This window comes from Leptonychotes weddellii, chromosome 9 (genome assembly GCF_054177405.1).
Source record: "Leptonychotes weddellii isolate Sample4059 chromosome 9, ASM5417740v2, whole genome shotgun sequence".
In the NCBI taxonomy this organism is placed as follows: domain Eukaryota; kingdom Metazoa; phylum Chordata; class Mammalia; order Carnivora; family Phocidae; genus Leptonychotes; species Leptonychotes weddellii.
Genome location: NC_138377.1, coordinates 2,202,534 through 2,221,816, shown reverse-complemented (window position 1 = coordinate 2,221,816; position 19,283 = coordinate 2,202,534). Strand labels below are relative to the sequence as shown.

The 19,283-nt window shown below is 47.9% G+C and overlaps 1 protein-coding gene across 6 annotated transcripts in view; it reads left to right on the top strand.

Annotated features, from left to right (window-relative positions):
- TECPR2 (tectonin beta-propeller repeat containing 2) overlaps positions 1–19,283 on the top strand; it is a 102,882-nt gene that overhangs the window by 73,753 nt on the left and 9,846 nt on the right. The window contains exon 18 of one of the 6 annotated variants that reach the window (XM_081829878.1): positions 13,043–17,478. The exons of the other annotated variants lie outside the window; for them this stretch is intronic. Coding sequence (XP_081686004.1) covers positions 13,043–13,207 — 165 coding nt within the window. The 3' untranslated portion in view covers positions 13,208–17,478. Of the gene's footprint in view, positions 1–13,042; positions 17,479–19,283 lie in introns of those variants that run through there. 6 annotated transcript variants of the gene reach the window in all.

Sequence of the window (19,283 nt, the reverse complement as noted above, 5' to 3'; positions counted from 1 at the left end):
GTTTTTATTCTAGCCATCCTGATAGGTGTAAAAATGGTATCTCATGGTTTTGACTTGCATTTCCCTAATGACTAATGATGTTGAAGATCTTTTCATGTGCTTATTGGTTATTTGTATATCTTCTTTGGAGAACTATGTATCCATTTTTCAACTGGGCTGTTTGTCTTTTAATTATTTTTTTAAAAAAATTTTATTAATTTATTTGACAGAGAGAGACACAGCGAGAGAGGGAACACAAGCACGGGGAGCAGAAGAGAGAGAAGCAGGCTTCCCGTGGAGCAGGGAGCCCGCTGCGGGGCTCGATCCCAGGACCCTGGGACCATGACCTGAGCCGAAGGCAGACGCTTAACAACTGAGCCACCCAAGCGCCCCTTGTCTTTTAATTACTGAGTTATAAGAGTTCTTTAGGTATTCTAGATACTAGACCCTTATCAGATATACGCTTTACATATGCCTTTGATGACGTATGCACAACTGTTGCCTAATCCAAGGTCATGAAGATTTGCAGCTGTGTTTTTTTTTAGAAGTCTTACAGTTCTAGCCCTTATATGTATTTTTTTTTAAGATTTTATTTATTTGAGTGAGAGAGAGAGAGCACACGAGCAGGGGGGAGGAAGAGAGGTAGAGGGAGAAGCAGACTCCCTGCTGAGCAGGGAGCCCAATATAGGACTCAATCCCAGAACCCTGGGATCATGGCCTGAGCTGAAGGCAGACGCTTAATTGACTGAGCCACCCAGGTGCCCCCTAGCCCTTATATTTAAATGTTTGATTTATTTTCAGTTAATTTTTGTATATGGTGTAAGGTAGGTGTCCAAATTCATTCTTTTACACATGGATATCCAATTATACCAGCACCATTTATTAAAAAGACTATTTTTTTCCCATTACATTGTCTTCGAGGGCTGTCAGAATCAATGAATCATAAATTAAGGATTTTTTACTTTAGTTCTATTTCCGTGATCTGTATGTCTATCATTATGCCAGTACCCCATTGTCCTGATTATTCAGCTTTGTTACAAATTTCAAAATCAGGAAGTGATTTTCCTTTTTTAAGATTGTTTTGGCTACTCTGGGTCCTTTGCATATCCGTATGAATTTTAGGATCAGTTTGTCAATTTCTGCAAAAAAATGCCCACTGGGATTTTTATAGGAATTGTGTGAATCTGTAGATCACTTGAGGGAAGTCTTGCCATCTTCATAGAAGTAAATCTTCCAATCCATGAACATGAGCTATCTTTGCACTTATTTAGATCTTCTTTAATTTCTTTAGGCAGTTGTGTGGTTTTCAGAGTATGTGTTTTGTTTTGTTTTTTTTTTAACTACTTTTGTTAAATGTACTTCTAAGTCATTTATTCTTTTTGATGCTATTGTGAACGGAATTGTCTTCTCAATTCCATTTCAGTTTGTTCATTGCTAGGATAAGTTTCTGTGTATTGATCTGGAAAACTTGCTAAACTTATTTATTTCTTCTAATAACTTTTTTGTGGATTCCTTAGGATTTCTTATATACAAAATCATGTTATCTACAAATAGAGATAATTTTACTTCTTCCTTTCCTATCTGGATGCCTTTTACTTCTCTTTCTTATTTAATTACCCTGGCTGGAGCCTCCTGTACGGTGTTAAGAAGTGGCAAGAACAGACATGCTCATTTTGTTCCTGATCTTAGGGGGAAAACATTCATTCTTTCACCATTAAATAATGATATTAGCTGTGCATTTTTTATAGATGCCCTTTTCAGACTGAAGAAGCTCCTTTCGGGGCGCCTGGGTGGCTCAGTCGTTAAGCATCTGCCTTCGGCTCAGGTCATGATCCCAGGGTCCTGGGATCGAGCCCCGCATCGGGCTCCCTGCTCCGCGGGAAGCCTGCTTCTCCCTCTCCCACTCCCCTTGCTTGTGTTCCCTCTCTCACTGTGTCTCTCTCTCAAATAAAGAAATAAAATCTTTAAAAAAAAAAAAAAAAAGCTCCTTTCTATTCCTAGTTTGTTGAATGTTTTTTTTTTCCATGAAAGATGTTGGATTATGTCAAGTGCTTTTTCTACGTCTACTGAGATGATCCTGTGGGCTTTTTTCCTTTATTAATATGAAGTGTTGTATTGATTGACTTTTGTATGCTGAACCACCTTTTGTTTCTGGGATAAATCCTACTTGGTCGTGCTATATAATCTTTTATATATATGGTCCTAGATTTGGCCTGCCAGTATTTTGTCATGGATTTCTGTGTCCATGAGAGAGATTGGTCTTTGGTTTTCTTTTCTTGTCGTGTGTTTGTCTGGTTTTGCTCTCAGGATAATGCTGGCCTCGTAGGATGAGTCGAGAAGTGTTTCTTCCTCCTGTTTTTTGGAAGAGTTTCTGAAGGATTGGTGTTAATTATTCTTTAAGCATTTTTACAATTCCTCAGTGTAAGCCTGGGCTTTTCTTTGTGAGATGTGTTTTGATTACTGATTCAGTCTCTTCACTTATTATAGGTCCACTTAGAATTTTCTATTTCTTCTTGATTCAATTTGAGTAGTTTGTCTTTCTAGCAATTTGTTCATTTCATCGATATTACCTAATTTATTGGCATCCAGTTCATAGTATCACCTTATAATCCTTTTTATGTCTATGAGGTTGATAGTTATGTTCCCTCTTTTGTTTACGATTTTAGTTGTTTGAGCTTTCCCTCTTTTTTCCTTAGTCAGTAGAGCTAAAAGTTGTCAATTTTGTTAATGTTTTCAAAAAATGTCTTTTGGTTTTGTTGATTTTTCTCTATTGTTTTTCTATTCCTGAGTGCATCCGTTTTCACTGTAATCCTTGTTCTTCCACAACTTGTTGTGCACAGTGTTCTGCTTGCTAGTAACGTTGCTCTGAGAGTTCCCAACAGTATTTGTCACATTATCACATGCTGTAGAAGACCTAGAGTGGCTGGAAAGGTGTGCAGAGTCCCAGCACAGGGCCATGCCAGCATCAGTGGAGGGCTGCTGAGAGTGAGAGTGAGGTCTGCAGGGCGTGTGGTGTCAGAGGGCTGGAGTGGGCTGGTGCCTGGCCTCAGCCTTTGCCCATCAAGCTGAAGGCCCGGATGTGGGAGACCCGGGGGGGCGGGGGGGGAGGTGCCAGACAGCAAGCTGCTACCAGTGTGGGCTCCAGCTAGCCTTGCCTCGCTTGGGCCCCTGTCTGCGGCCATGGGCCACTCGGGCACCTGGCTGAGTTATGGCTCAGCCATAGGGTTACATCAGAGACTCTGTGAACCTACAAATTGCTCTTGCTTTCTCTATTTAGCTTCTAGAATAGCCTCCAGGAAGCGGAGCTCAAATTGGGGAGAGAGAGCTTTACTTGGAGTGCTCTATTGACTGTAGCGATTAACAGCTTTGCCCAGGAAAATGGCCAAATAGAGCAAATTCACATGAAAGGGCCTCAGCTGTGCTCTGAATAAAGTAATGATTGCTAAATGGGCTGTTAAACACTAACTATTCCAAGGAGTTCCCCTGAACGGAGCCACGTTTTCAGACTCAGTTAGCTTTTAGTGCACTGGAGAAGACATTCACTTTCTGTGGAATTTGAAGATAGAAAATGCTTTTCAAATTGGTTCCTGTGGGAAAAAAGTCAGACTTTACATTTGCCCAGGCTTTTATACCAGCCTGAGCTGCCGTAGTCCTGAATTTACCACAGGACGTAGGAGTCAGGAGTGGCTCTCCCCACTTGGCACAGGAAGCATGTGACTGGGGGCAGGCAAGTGACTGGGCAGAACCACAGCCCTAGTGAGTGAGCAAGCCGAGACCGGGCCCCAGGCCCACCGCACTCTGATAGTCGGCGGGGCCTGCCTCTCCTGGGCAGCTAGGACCCACCACTCAGTTGCAGAGGGCCTGACAAGATGAGTGTGGCAGTGGGGAGATGACGCTTCACCGGAAGGGTTTAGAAAATCAGGACTGTGTGGTTGGATCCGAGCATTAGAGTTTAAACGGGGTTTCCATGTTGCGATCATGATTGACCTCTTCCCACTGTATTTTTTATTCATTCTTCAACTTGGGCTTCCTGGCCAGCATGTAGGATGTGTTCGCAGTGGACACAGAGGGAGGCGGGTCATAGATGCTAACGGGCACAACGGAGCGAAGCACCAGAAATCCTTCACAGTTAGCAGCGCCGACTCCGTTTCTGTTTCCTGTTCTCATGCCTAGTGAAAACCTCCCCCGTGTAGTAGTTTTGGGGTGAAGTTTTCACAAAGTACTCAAAACAAATGACTCAGTTTTCAGACTTACAAACATACGGAAGGGTTTGGAGAAGATATTTATAGTTGTGTTTAGGATTTTTTTGGGCATTTTTGCTTTAGTGAGAGAATGTTCTGTCCATGTTAGAGGTAGTGCGAAAGCAAGCTCAGTCGATGAGGTGACCTCTCACCTGACTGTGGGCACCGAGGGCCCCAGGAAAAGAAGAGAAGTGTCTGGGTGCGCCCGCCCCAGTTTGGCCCCACTTCTCCTTTCAGACGGGGCTTCTTTACCTGCCCGCTCACTCCCCTCCACCTCCTGTCCCCTCTCTGTGTCCTGAACAGACTGCTCTTTCCTGACCCCTGGTGCTGTGCCTCCCATGGAGTGAGGCTGCGGCCCACCCTTCTGTGTGGACTGCTCATGGGTTCTCCAGGGCTCATTTACTCTGCCTGGATGATAGCTGTGTCTGGCAAATGGCCAAACTAGTATTTAAAAAATTATCTACATTCAGGTGCTTTGGTATTTTTAGCTGTATGAACAACAAAACAATAAAATAAGTATATAAGCATGATAATAGATAATACTTGTAAGAATGCCATGCCCCCAGACCTGCCAGTAGGGATCTGTAACTTTGCGCATCGAGATCTTTGGAAAAGTTCACACTTAACAGCAGGAAAGCTTTCGTTAGAGAAGGGTTAGCATTAGAGGAGACCCCGCCTGAACTGAGCCTTCTGTCGATTCATCAAGATGAAAGTCATTTCAGGACAGCAGAGCAGAGAGCAGTCCAAGGAGATTTCACTGTCCTTACCCCTCACTGAAGGCACAGCTGAGCAGCCCTGATGACACTCTCCCTCGTTGCACCCTCTCGTGACACCCACCGTCCTAGCACAGGTCACTCTCAGCGGGGGACGGACAGTGGAAGGAGGGGGCACCCACAGCCCAAAGCCAAGCTCTGTGGGTACAGCCGAGCACCTACTTCTAAGAATTTTGGGGTGTTCTGATTGATGACTAGTGTTCTCTCCTGAAATAAAAGTGTTAGTAGGCCTTGGGGATAATGAAACCAGATCCCTGTCGCCTCACTGGGGAGGCCATGGGCTAGATCCCTCTCGTGCAAATGCACAGCACTGTGCAGCAAGTCAGCCTCGTTCCTCATTGGACCTTCCCAACATAGCTCGTCCCCCTGGGGCAGTGGGGGGTATCGTCCTCTGGGACAGGGACACACACAGAGCTTTACATGCCAGAGCAGCAGACAGAATCCCATTTGAGAGTCCCTGTTTTTAATAAGAGACCGAAAAAGTCATTGCTAGTTACATGTTTAGTGTCTAGGAGGTCTCTGCTCTGTAGGAGGGATGTTACTAGGATTTGCTATGAAGGAGCTGAGTTAAACTGTGATGTGTTTATTCAGGGAACTCCACCATAACTCTGCCACATTACTCCACAGAAGAGTTTTTATTCCCATGGAGAAATGCTCACAGCACATTGTGGAGTAAAAATGTCAGTTACAAAACATGTTTAATGATACTATTTTAGGGCACCTGGGTGGCTCAGTTGGTTAAGCAACTGCCTTCGGCTCAGGTCATGATCCTGGAGTCCCGGGATCGAGTCCCGCATCGGGCTCCCTGCTCAGCGGGGAGTCTGCTTCTGCCTCTGACCCTCCCCCCCTCTCATGTGCTCTCTCTCATTCTCGCTCTCTCAGATGAATAAATAAATCTTTAAAAAAAAAATGATACTATTTTAGTTTAAAAAAAATGATGTATACACTGAAAACTCTGTAAAGATACACAGCGAATGATAAGTCACGTCCGGAAGGTGCTATTGTGGCTGATTTTTTTCTTCCTTTTGTTTACCTTTGTTTTCTGAAAATCTGGCAATGGACTTATACTACTTATAGAATAAGTAGTTCATAACTCTGAATAATCTAAATAAGACTCAATCTTAGGAAATAATCAAATATGTTCCCAAAGCTGTTTGTTGTCACGATAGCAGTGTGAACTGACTCTTCTGCTGGTGCAGCGAGGCTGTGTGTGGTGAGTGAAGCAGGTGCAGCACCCGCCTTGTGGAGAGTCCACTTAGCAAATGGTGACAGTGGCAGTTGTTATAAATAATTAAGGATGTACTTTGAAAAGCCGTTTAAAATCATGTCCTGGTGAGGGGCGCCTGGGTGGCGCAGTGGGCTAAGCGTCTGACTCTTGGTTTCGGCTCAGGTCATGCTCTCAGGGTCGTGGGATCGAGCCCCGCATCGGGCTCCCTGCTCAGCGGCGAGTCTGCTTGGGATTCTCTCTCCCTCTCCGTCTGCCCCTCCTGCTCATGCTTTCTCTCTCCCTCTCTCTCTCAAATAGTAAATAAATAAATCTTTACCAAAAAAAAGATCATGTCCTGGTGGGGAGTGTTGATAAGGACAGTTGTTCCCAGTGGAGGGGTGGCCCTAGTGGCTTTGGAGCTGGCCTTTGACTGCTTAACAGAGGCGGCAGCAGGCCCACGACAGCTACAGGTTGTGTGGCTCCTGTGTGGCTCCAGTTACAGGAGATTCTGGAACAGGTCAAACTGAATGGATCTTGATGGCAGAAATCACACCCATGGTTGCCTGGGGGACATGGGGGCGGCGGGGGGCGGGGGCGGGGATGACTGGCAGGGGCTTGAGGCTACTTCCCCGGGGATGACAGTTGTCAACACTGATGGAATGGCGTGCCTATGGTCCATACACTTACTGTATGTAAACAGTTCTCAAGAGAGAACTGTGAACTAATACTGACCATAGTTGATGATTTGCATGTTGAAGGATTTAGGAGAGACTCTGCTGATGTCTGCAGCTCTCTTTGAGACACTTGCAGAAGCAAGATGGACTGCTGGGTGGATAGACAGACAGGTGGATACACGAATAGGCATGCACAGTAAAGTGTTATTGGTAGTGAGTGTATGGGTGTTTCCGGTAGAATTCTTTCATGTTTTTTGTATGATGCAAAATTGTCGTAATAAAGCTTGGGCGGGGGCAGGCAGGTATTCGATAATGTGTATAAAGTAACCGGCACAAAGAAAACGCATAGTAAATGTTAATTCACCTCCTTTACTTTCCAGCAGAGTCAGGAGAGTAAAAAAACCTAAAATACTCCTTCAAAAATACTTTTTGTCTGTGTGGAGGAAATACTTACCTCCAAGAGTGGGGACTCGGGAAACCCGATGGATTTGGGCACAGTAATGAGTAATGTTGCCTCCCTCTGAAATCCCCATTTTGTTCCAGCCTCTCTCAGTGTCCTTCCACATACGTGCTCACACTCTCTGAGTTACCTGCTGCTTGGCGCGTGCTCTGACATCTGTGAATCCTGGATAAGCTCTAGAATGTTGTCTTTCAAATGCTCTTCTTCTAGCGAGACTGATAGCTGACATTTGTAAGTAGCCCTCTCTTAAGTTAAAATACGTGATACATAGATAAGATACCTTGCACAATCCATGTACACAGTGGACACAGTCCATATACAGTAGGGATCATCACTTGGACATGAAATCTGAAGCTTTAGACCAGTTAAATAAACTTCTGCTTCCAGCCAATACAGAGTAACAGGAGCCAGATTTACCCTCCTGCCTGAAGTAACTAAAATGCCAGACAAATTGTGTGAAACAGTGGTTTTCAAGACTTTGGATGTCAGACAATGAAGGACAGTGACCCCTGAGAAATAGGAAACAAATGAGAACCCCATGGTTGCCAAGCTGTTGCACAGGGAGGGAGACCCCAGGTAGGGGCTGGCAGAGCCCAGCCTGCTCCTTGAGTTGAGGGCGTGGCTCTGGCATGTGGGAGGCCCAGGAGGCAGGACCTTGAGGCAGGGACTGCAGAGCTGCAGAGCCCCACAGGGCTTCAGCTGAGGAACCAACCAGGGCCAGAGAACCACCTGGAAGCATTAGAGGGAGCATGCCCGGGAGCTCAGGCAGAGCCAGGAGTAGTTCCTGATCTCACCATCCAGAGTAGGAAGCCTCCTAAGTCCTATCCATCCGTAATTGGGTCATACGAGAGCGTTTGGCCTCATGATGGGGCACAATCAGCCCTATACTGAATGCAACTTTAATACTGGTGACCAGAGCTTAAAAGCAAGACCTGGAAGGATCAGACTGTTTCCAAGTAACTTAGTGGCATCCCAGAACAAAGCTCTAGAATATTTATAAATTATGAAAGTATCCAGCACCAACAAGGTAAAATTCACATTGTCTTACATCTGATCAGGACTCACGAGGCAAACAGAAACAGGAGAATATCACCTACAGTGAAGGGAGGTAAATCCATCAACAGAAGCTGACCCAGAAATGATCCAGATGATAAAATTCATAGGGCATTAAAACAGTTGTTGTAACTTTACCCTTTACGTTCTAGATACTGGGGGAAAGATTGCACACATTAAGTAGAAAATGGGGATCTATAAAAAAGACCTAGGTCACACTTCCAGGGATAAAAATTACAATGTCTGAAATGGAAAATACTCTGAATGAGATTGGTGAGTGTGTAGACATTGCAGGAGAAAAGATCAGGGTATACTCAAAGATGCAGCAGTGAAGCCATCCAAACTAGAACAGAGAGAAAAAAGACTGGAAGAAACTCAGAGCATCAGTGAGCATGGGACAGCCTCACAGGGCCTAGTTCAAATGCAGTTGCTTCCTGAGGAGAAAGAGGAGTGGGGGTGACTTGAAGAAATATGGCCAAAAGGTTTCCAAATTTGATGAAATAATTATGTTGAGTGAAGAAGCCGGACAGAAAGGCATACGTATTATATGATTAAGTTATATAAACTGTAGAGAATGCTGACTGATCTGTGGTTACAGAGAGCAGTGGTAGCTTGGGGATCAGTGGGTGGTTGGGAGGGTTTACAGACGAGCAACATGGGGATGGTTTCTTGAGTGCATATGTATGTCAAAACTTACCAAGTTGTACACATTAAATGTGTACATTTTGTGTATGTTAGTTGTACCTCTGTGAGCTGTTGAAAACCTGTATCAAGCAGTGAAATGTCAGGGAGGAGGATAGCCCGCAGTACATTGTGTTGGGGGTTGCAGAGGGAACAGAAATGCATGAAGCTGTCTCCAATCATTGACCCAAAGAAGAGGGTGTGGTAGGGTTATGATCTCAACCATGAAAGACACACCGATCGCCCCGGGTGGCCAACCCTGGCTTCTGTGGCCCGTGTGGTCTTTGAACTGGGTCCTGCAGATGCGGGCATTTCCAGTGACCAGCGAGTCCTGGGTTTGGCCTGGTGTTTCTGAGTAGGGAAAAATGCTGCCCCTTGGGGCTTTGGACAGGACATTTGGTGGCTGGGGTCCTGAGCACTGGGAGGCCTTAGTTTCTCGTGCCCCTCAGCACTAAATACTAGTAGCACCCAAATGAGAACTGGGACCGTAGGGTTTAGAGAACGTATTGTGTGAAGAGAAGACTCGAGATGTCCTCTGGCCCAGATCCGGGCAGGAGCTGAATGAGGAAGTTTTGCAGCGAGCCCTGGAAACTTCTCTCGGGGACTGGTCCAGTGCCCCCTGCGTGTGCCTGCTGGCCCTCTCGTGGCCCCACTCAGGTCCTGCTGAGCCAGCAGTGCTGCGGGAGGCATCCCTCCCAGCTGGTCTTGCACAAAGGACCATGGACAGACCCGGCAGGAAGCAGGCATGTGGCCTTCTCCTTGGCCGCCTGCAGGGGCCTCCGCTCTTGGGGATAGGGTGCGGTGCTCTGGGAGGCAGCTGTGGCCCCACCAACCAGGACTGTCCTCACCAGAGGAAGAGCCTATTACTTGACATCAAAAGAACCTGAACTAATACTCCTATTTTTCCATGAGACCAAGTGACCTTGAGAAAGTTGCCCAAACTGCCCGGCCCTTCATTTCCTAACCAGTAGAGTGAAGAATCAGATCCACGTGAGGCCGACGTGAGGCATGTTTTCAGAGGTCTTGGCGTGGGTCCCTGTCCTGGAGATAAACTCAACAGGTCTGGAGTGGGGCTCCGACGCCTCGGTTGGTTGGTTTTAATCCAAGTCACACACATAAGTACAGAGGTTAACGTCAGCTAGAAGCAGCTACAAGAAACCCTCCCCACCTGTTTTCCCCTCTCTGGGGAGCTACTTGCCTTTAGCTTCATATCCCTGAATGATGGCTTAGGGAGCGATTTCTCAATCCTTCTAGCTCTAAGTGTTTTCTGATGACTCCCTGCTGGGAGAGAAGGATGCAGAGCAATTCATCATCCTGTACCCCTGCCTGCCTGCCACAGCGCCCCTTACTCTCGTCCATGGTGCGAGGGTGGGGAACATGCTCCTCACAGCTGAGCCAGGGGGTAACAACCTACACTACATTTTCCTGTCTGTACCACTCTCCTTTCCCTCGATTGGATAATTGTCTTGTTCTTCCATCTAGTTTTCTGTGTGGTTTTACATATTCAACCCCATGCCAGTTGTCTCCATTTCCTCTCCATACACTTGGGCACATCTGGTTCCATCCAGTTCATCCTCTTGGAGAGATCTCTCCTGGAGGCTTTGGCTGGCCCTCGTCTGGCCTGGTCACCCAGTCTACCTCGGATTACCCTTTGCCCCCCACCCCCACCCCATGTTGAGTCCCCTCTGTCCTGGATCCTATGTCTTCCTCTTCGTTTTGGTGAGCTCTGTCCTCCAGTTGGTTCCTGAGAACAGCTCATGATAAGTAACTTGAAAGTCTTTTGCCTACATTTGCCCTTGGCCTTGGCTGGGTAGAGCAGTCTGGGTTGGGAGTTGTTTTACTTTAGAATTTCGAAGGGTTTTCTCTATCATCTCCTGGTGTCCAGCATTGCTGTTGAGAAGTCTGAGCCATTCTGATCCTTGATCCTTGATATCCAACCTGCTTTTCTCTCTGGAAGTTTACAAGATCTGTTCCCAGTGTTCCCAGAACAGACAGTGACGCGCCTCAGGGAGGACCTATTTTAGCCTCTGTGCTGATAGGCCTTATAGCCTGGAGTTGGTATCCTCCTACCCTGTTGGCGATCTGCTTCCTGCCTCTACCCTCCTTTCTCCACTTGCTCTCTCGGGGATTCCTGCTTCTGTACTGGGGACTTACTAAACCGGCCTCCGCTGTTCTTCCCTTTCCTGTTTTCTCTTCTTATGCTTTTGTCCTACTTTCTAAAAGACACTCTCAGCTTCGTCCCGCAGTCCCTCCGTTGGATGATTTTGTGGGCCTGTTTTTAGTCCTGGAAGTCCCTGTTGCTGTTTCCCGCTGTCAAACTTCCTTTTGTCTCCCCGAGGATGTTTCTGAAGTTTCTTCTTCTGTGTGGTCTCCATGCCCTGGAGTTGCCTGTTCTCTGCATCTGTCTCGTCTTCTGTGTGGCAGAGGCTAGCCTTGGATGTTGGCAGTCTTGGTTCTGAGAGTGGCGCACACTGCTGGGAGGAGCTTTGCCTGGGGCTCCCTGTGTGGTGGCTCGCTGGGCTGTTTTGCTGGACTCCCTCGGCCTTCCGGCCCCACTAGGGCCTTTCCTGCTCCCCCACGCCTTCCCACTTCCCCAGTCAGGTGGCTGCCTGGCCCTCTCGTTCTCCCAGTGCAGAGGAGGTTTGAGCCTGTTTGAGCTCTTGTTCTCACTGTGTGTTGCAAAGGGAGTGAGATGGTTGTGTGCGTTCGGTTCGTTCTGCTTTCCCGGCCCAGGAGGCCATGGGATTTAAAGCTTCACAGTTGGGGCGCCTGGGTGGCTCAGTCGTTAAGCGTCTGCCTTCGGCTCAGGTCATGATCCCAGGATCCTGGGATCGAGCCCCGCCTCGGGCTCCCTGCTCAACGTGAGGCCTGCTTCTCCCTCTCCCACTCCCCCTGCTTGTGTTCCCTCTCTCGCTGTGTCTCTCTCTGTCAAATGAATAAATAAAATCCTTAAAAAAATAAAAAATAAAAAAAAATAAAGCTCCACAGCTGATTCTGACACCCTCGTGCTGAGAATCTGGGTGGAGGCACCCAGTTCAACTCCACACTCCGTGGTCCAGCCCTCGGGGGATGCCCACGTCCCCCGTCCACGCTCCTTTGGCCCTCAGAAATCTGAGTGGTGGTTAGGGGTGGGTGGGGTTCCCTTTACACGTCCAGGGTTTGGTGAACTCAGCGGGGCAGCCTAGAAGTGAAGATGGGAAACCTCCCAAAATGGTGTCTGATGCTGTTGGACATAAAAACCCCAGTTTGAGGAAAACTAAATTTTTTGCCACTTCCTTTATTTTTTTCCCCATGCTGCCCATTTTCCTGTAGCTCATTTGAGCAATAGTTGTGTTTGAGCGCTCCTCCTCAAACCCTGTTGCTAAGAAATAGTACCTTTCTCCGGGATAGCTGAGTCTCCGCCTTTCCCCTCGTTCTGGAAGGCTGTGATTCCCCATAAAGGAGCGCCAGGTACCGTGGGCTGCCTGGGCCCGCAGCAGTGCCCTCGTCCATCTCCAGCATGGCGTGTGACCTGTCCCATGTCCCAGCCTGATGTGCGTGTGCCCCAGACAACTGTGAGCACCAGGAGGGGCCTGCATGCCAGACAGAGGGGCAGAGCCACGGGGTCCCGTCCTGTAGGCATCACTCCCTCAGGGCCAGTCCCGGGGCCTGCCAGTGCAGCAGCCGGCGGAAGGGACCGCGGTGGCGGGCCTGCGTCTGAGCGGCTGCCGTGAGGTCAGCTGTCAGAGACACCTAGGGGCCAGTGCAGCTGGATGGTTTGTGCGGGCTTCCGGGGTCACTGCAGCACTGGGGCCCCGACGCAGACCACAGCCTAGGCGTCGGGCTGGTGTCAGTGGCAGGGTCCCCAGCGGTGGACAGGAGGAGTGGCCACCATCGGCTTCGCCAGCCCCCACTCGGGAGGGAAAGAACGTGACAGCTGCCCAGGGAAGCGGCCTCTGAGCGCTCTGTTTAGCACATCTGTCTGCTGTCAGCAGATGCTGCAACTCGCTGGATTCCAGGTCCTGCTTCAGACCAGATGCGGAGGTGTAGGAAATCGCTGGAGCCAGTGCGGGAGTGACGGGGGAGAGGGCATCGGGCTTTGCCGTCGACTGGCCGGAGGAGAGAAGCAGGGGCAGAATCCCAGGACCGGCCTCTGGTAGCCTCACTCGGCTGGGCCAGCAGTTGTCAGACATTTTTAGCAATGGAGCTCATTCTTCAGATAAAATCTTACACTTCAGCCTAGTGTGTTCAACAAGTCACAGCAGAGCCGCCCCCATGAGACTGCCCAGGATGCCGTTCGCAGCAGCCCCGAGGTGGCTCTCCGAGCCAGGGCGCCACAGGCCTCCAACCAAAGACCTCTTGGTCTCTGGGCAGCGAGGACGGAGGATGCGGCACAGCAGGCGGAACCGGCTGCGTCCCGGCGTGAGAGCACGAAAACCCCGAGTCAGGAGCCTGGCAGGCCATCTGACTCACCCTCAGAACAAGGACACAGAGCCCGAGGGGGAGGGGATCCGCCCTGGATCACACGCTCAGTGGGAAGAAAAGACAGCAGGGTCTACGCCTCAGACCCTCGGACCCCACTCGCTCGGGGAGTCTGCTGGTGCTTTAAATACAGGCGTATTCGTACTGGTGTCTGGTTTTCAAGCTTTCAGTCAGATAGAGCCACCAGCCTCTGGAGTGTGTCGCTGGGCGAGAGCGTAGATGCCTTCTGGTTTGCCCACTTTCCCCTGCTGGCGGCTTCCACTGGCAGAGGTGTGCGCAGCAGGCTGCGGGGACTCTCGGCTACAGTCTTAACGTGGTCACCAGAAACATTTCTCCTGGGACCGTAGTCTTGCCGCAAGGAATCCAGTGGCTGGAGCCCCAGTTCCTGGGGGAGTCCACCACATGAGACCATTGGAGTCAGAGCTAACAAATCCCGTATATAACTCAAAAACAAGCTTGTCTTCATTCCAGGAAACACAGACCCCGTCCCTTTTCTAGTTCACGTTATCTAAGGGGAGAAGCACGTCTTTGCACTTGACAACTAAGATGAAGCCCTTGACCTGAGGACAGGCCCCGGCGGCCCCAGGCGGGCAGGCAGAGGGCTGCATCACAGGAAAACTTCACTCCTTCACTCGAACTGTATTTCTGGTCAGGATCTCATAGTAAGTTCTGCCTGTAGAATTTCCTGATTGATGGGAAAGAGTAATGGTTTATGCTGTAATACTGGCAGCTTGGAATAAATAAAATACAGTCTTATGGCTGATAATTAGTAATGAGTGTTTATCATTTGAGAACGCAGGATAGTAGCCTGGTTTTCCCCCATGAGGTCTTGATCAAGGGAACCTCCGCCGTGAGCAGCCTCTTTGACTTGTCAATATCAGAGCCTGTTGATGGGTGCCATTAAATCACCGGATACTTCCAGAAAGTGGATGTGCTCTCTCCTCATGCCTGCCCTGAATCTCATCTCTGAAAGACACAAAAATAAGCAGGAGCGGGGCACACACTCACAGTCTTTGGAAGGACACCAAAGCTACACATTAATTCTTCAGCATTTCCAAATGATTTTTAAATCTTAAATTCCTGATTTGCTCCATTTTACATTTGTAACCTTCATTCTTTTTTTTTCATTTTTATGAAGTTTTGAATGTGAGTAAGGCAAAATTTGAGGCTGCTTACTTTTTTTTTTGAAACTTTTATTGAGATAATTACAGATTCACATGCATTTGTAAGAAATAATAGAGATCCGAGTACCATTTCCTCAGCCTCCCCAGTGATAACATTTTGCAAAATAGTAGTACATCATGAAAACCAAGGCTTGTCAGGTTTTCCTTTTTTTAAAAAAAAATCTATGGTAAAGTCCACGTAACATAGAAGTTACCATCAGTGACTTTGAGCGCATTCATAATGTCGTGCAACCTTCATCACCGTCTGGTTCCAGAACATGTTCATCAGGTTTCAAGGAAACACTGCACGTAGCAGCCACTCCCCAGCCCCCCTTCCCCTGGCCCCTGGCAGCCATGAATCTGCTTTTTCTCTGTATGGATCTTCCTCTTCTGGACATTTCATGTAAAGGGACTGATACGATAGGTGGCCTTTTGCAATGGGCCTCTTTCACGGAGCATCGTGTTTTCAAGGTGTGTTCGTGTTGTTTCCCTATCAGTACTTCCGCTGAATGATATCCCACCCTGTGGACAGACCACGTGTCGTCCATCCACTCAACAGCTGACGGACATTTGGGCTGCTTCCACCTTCTGGCTGTTGTGAAGACTGTTGCTATGAACATTCGTGTAGGTGTTGTTTGAACATCTGATCCAGTTCTTTGGGATGTATCTAGGAGTGGGATTTCTGGGTCATATGGTCATTCTGTGTCTAACCTTTTGAGGTTAAACTGCCTGTTTTCACAATGGCTGCAGCACTTTACATTCCTTCCAACAGGTAGGAAGGGTCCCATTTCTCCACATCCTCTCCGCTTATTATTTCCCATTTCCCTTTTTCTAGTCATCCTAGTGGGTATGGAATGGTATTGCATGGTTTTGATTCGCATTATCCCTAATGATTAATGACGTCGATCATCTTTTCATGTTCTCATTGGCCATTTGTATGTCTTTTGTTTTTTTTTTTTAAAGATTTTATTTATTTATCTGAGAGAGAATGGGAGACAGAGAGCATGAGAGGGGGAGGGTCAGAGGGAGAAGCAGACTCCCCACTGAGCAGGGAGCCCGATGCGGGACTCGATCCCGGGACTCCAGAATCATGCCCTGAGCCGAAGGCAGTCACTTAACCAGCTGAGCCACCCAGGCATCCCCATTTGTATGTCTTCTTTAGAGAAATGACTGTTCAAGTCCTTTGCATATTTTTTAATTAGGTTGTTTGTGTTTTTGTTATTGGTTGTAAGAGTTCTTTATTTATTTTGGACACTAGACTCTTATCAGATATTGGCTTGCAAATATTTTCTCCCATTGTGTGGGCTGTCTTTTCACTTTGTTTATGGTGTCCTTTGATGCACAAAAGTTTTTAATCTTGGTGAAGTCCAGTTTATCTTTCCTTTTTTTGTTGCTCATGCCTTTGGTATCATATCTAAGAAACCATTGCCAGATTTAGTGCTCTCATTTATTTTTTATTCATTTCCAGATAATTTTGTATATGGTGTGAGGTAAGGATCCAACCTCATTCTTTCACATGTGTGCAGCCCAATTGTGCCTGCACCATTTGTTGAAAAGACTGTTCTTTTCTCACTGAATGATCTTGGCAATCTTACCGATTTTGGCACTCCCTTGACTCTGTGGATTTCTTTTCTGAACTCTCACTCGTGTTCCATTGATTTATAGGTCTGTCCTTCGGCCAGTACCACACTGTTTGAGCACTGTAGCTTCATAATAGTTTTGAAATCAGAAGTGTGAGTCTTCCAGATTTTTCTTTTTCAAGATTGACTGCTCGGGGTGCCTTGCAATTCCATATGAATCTTAGGATTCACCTTTCCATTTCTGCTGACCTAACAGCTGGAATTCTGATAGCGATTGCATTAAAATCTGTAGATTGCTTCGGGTAGTATTGTCTTGCCTACTTCTTGACAAAAGTGCAGAGCACTGTTCCTCAAAAGGTAACCCACAGAAGGGCACCTGGGCGGCTCAGTTGGTTGACCATCTGACTCCTGATTTCGGTTCAGGTCATGATCTCAGGGTCGTGAGATGGAGCCCCACATTGGGCTGCATGCTCAGCGCAGTCTGCTTATCCCTCTCCCTCTGCTCCTCTGCTCACGCTCGCTCAAATAAATAAAATCGTTCTTAAAAGGAGGGGGGTAACTCACACATCACCTGAACAGAATTACCTGAGATGCTTGTTTAAAAGGTCATTTCTGGACCCTAGCCCCAAAGGCTGATGCAGAAAGGCTGACCCAAGCCCAGGAATGTGCCATTTGTTTGTTCGTTCATTCGTTCATTCATTCATTCATTCATTCATTCATTCATTAATAAGGTTTTTACTTAAGTTCCAGTTAGTTAACATACAGTGTAATATTAGCTTCAGGTGTACAATATAGTGATTCAACAATTCCCTACATGACCAGGTGCTCATCACAAGTGTGCTCCTTAATCCCCATCCCTGGTTCCCCCCTTCTACACCCCCCCAACCATCCGTTTGTTCTATTGTAGTTAAGAGTCTGTTTCTGGGTGTGTGTCTCTCTCTCTCTTTTTTTCCCCTTGTGCTCATTTGTTTTGTTTCTTAAATTCCACACATGAGTGAAATCATATGGTATTTTTCTTTCTCTGACTGACTTATTTCACTTAGCATAATGCCCTGTAGCTCCTTCCACAAATGACAAGATTTAATTCTTTTTTTATGGCTGAATAATGAGGAATGTGCCATTTTAATAAGTTCCCCACACAAATCCTGGGACTGTAAGTTTTAAGAACCACTGGACCTGCTCTCACTCACCTTCCCTCTGGAAGGACTTGGATTCAGCAAAAACAAGCTTCCTAGTTTGAAAATGGCCTGTGTATGATGCGTCGTCTTCACAGCCTGCTCCCTGTTCACCCCCATCTCCCATCTCGGCATTTGGCCCTGCTTTTCCACTGGGAGTAAGCTTGTCGGGACTTCTCCAGTCGCCATTTGGGAAACCGTGTGTCTTGGGCCGTGTTTGGGAGCTCTCAGAGTGGTGGCAGAGGGAGAGTGACATTTATGGACTCTTTGCTGCCTTGTCACCCCAGGCGGGCACCTGTCTTTTCCATATGGGCTCCAGCTTAACCCTTTTCTTACACAGGCCAGGGTGCCGTGCCATCCACTGATCCCTCAAGTCATCCGAGAAGCCTTTTGTATGTTTCGTCTTGTTTCTTACCTTCTGCCCTCGGGTACCTCTTGTAACCTCTCCCTCTCTGATCACCTTCAGCCTCAGAGCCCTGGGCCCCAGCGGACCTTCCTGCAATTTACAAGGAGGGGTGCCGCCCCTGCCCTTCCCACTCCTACCACCTGGCCCCAGGTCCCTTGCTCGCTCCTTCCCTGTGCCCTCACTACGCCTGACATGCTCTTCCTGCCCTCCTGGCCTTGGTCTGATGCACATACGTTCTCAGAGCACCTCACTCTCTAGCCTTCCCTGTTGCAGTCTTCTGTTTCTTTGTGGGACTGTTTGGTTAGTAAGTATTTCTCACCAGACTTTAATATCAGGAGTCAAGAAAATTGATCCCTAGCACCGTGCCTGGCACATGGCAGGTGCTCGGGTAAAGCTCTGTTGGATGGGTTGGTGGGCTGGTGGTTGATAGGTGCATGGTGGAGGCACGAGGGGTAGACAGGTATGTGATGATAGGTGATGTTAGGTAGATGGATGGGTAGGTGGCTGAGTGCCCGGCTGAGAGGCTGGCAAGAGCCAATCAGTGAGTTTCCAGAACCTCCTTTGTCTCCGCTTCAACAAACATTCCTTGGGGCCTATTTGGTTGTTATTCGGGAAACAAAGGTCACTAAGACACAGTATGTTGTCAGGGCCATGGCCCCAGTGTCCCAGAGACTGGTGGGAGCTCGTGGGGCTGGTGGGGCGGGGTGCTTGAGGGCTCTTCAGCACTGTCTCCTCCCTTCCTGAGACAAGGCCTCTCTCTAAGAAGCCCTCCACTCCTCCAGGTGGGATTGGGCGCAGGCCCTGAGCCCTCTCCTCCTGGAGGCTTCACTGCCCTTTCCCCTGCCTCCCCACCCCTTCCCCTGCCTCCCCCACCCACTTTGTTCTCAGCTCACTCTTAACCCTTTGCAATCTGGTCCCAAGGCCCCAGGCCACTCCCTGTCCACTCAGGTCTCCAGAAACTGCTAGTGACCTCATTTTGTATTCCTCCCAACCTCTGAATCACACTTGATACCAGTGTCCAGCCCTTCCTGCTTGCCACTTCTTTGTTATTATCTCATCGGTTATAGATGTTTTCATGACTGTGCCCCAGAATGACTGCATCACAAATGCCAAGGCCTGGGCCCTCCTGAGAGCACCTGATGCAAGGCCCAGGTCTGTCTTCCAGAGCCCCCTGGGTGACGGGGGGAGAGCCACTGTTGGAATCACAGCTGTGGTGGCCTGGGGGGAAGGCTCCGTATATTGTGAACTGAGCCAAAAGCAGAACACAAAATGACATAAGCCAGAATTTTTTTTTTAAATAAAGAGCTTCACATAGGAAAAAAACTAAAAATAAATCAAAGTATTAACAATAAGCATCCTGAAAATCACTTTTTACAATTTATTTTGTTTTTCATGTTTCTCTAACGAGCCTGTGGAAGCGTAGGGCCCAG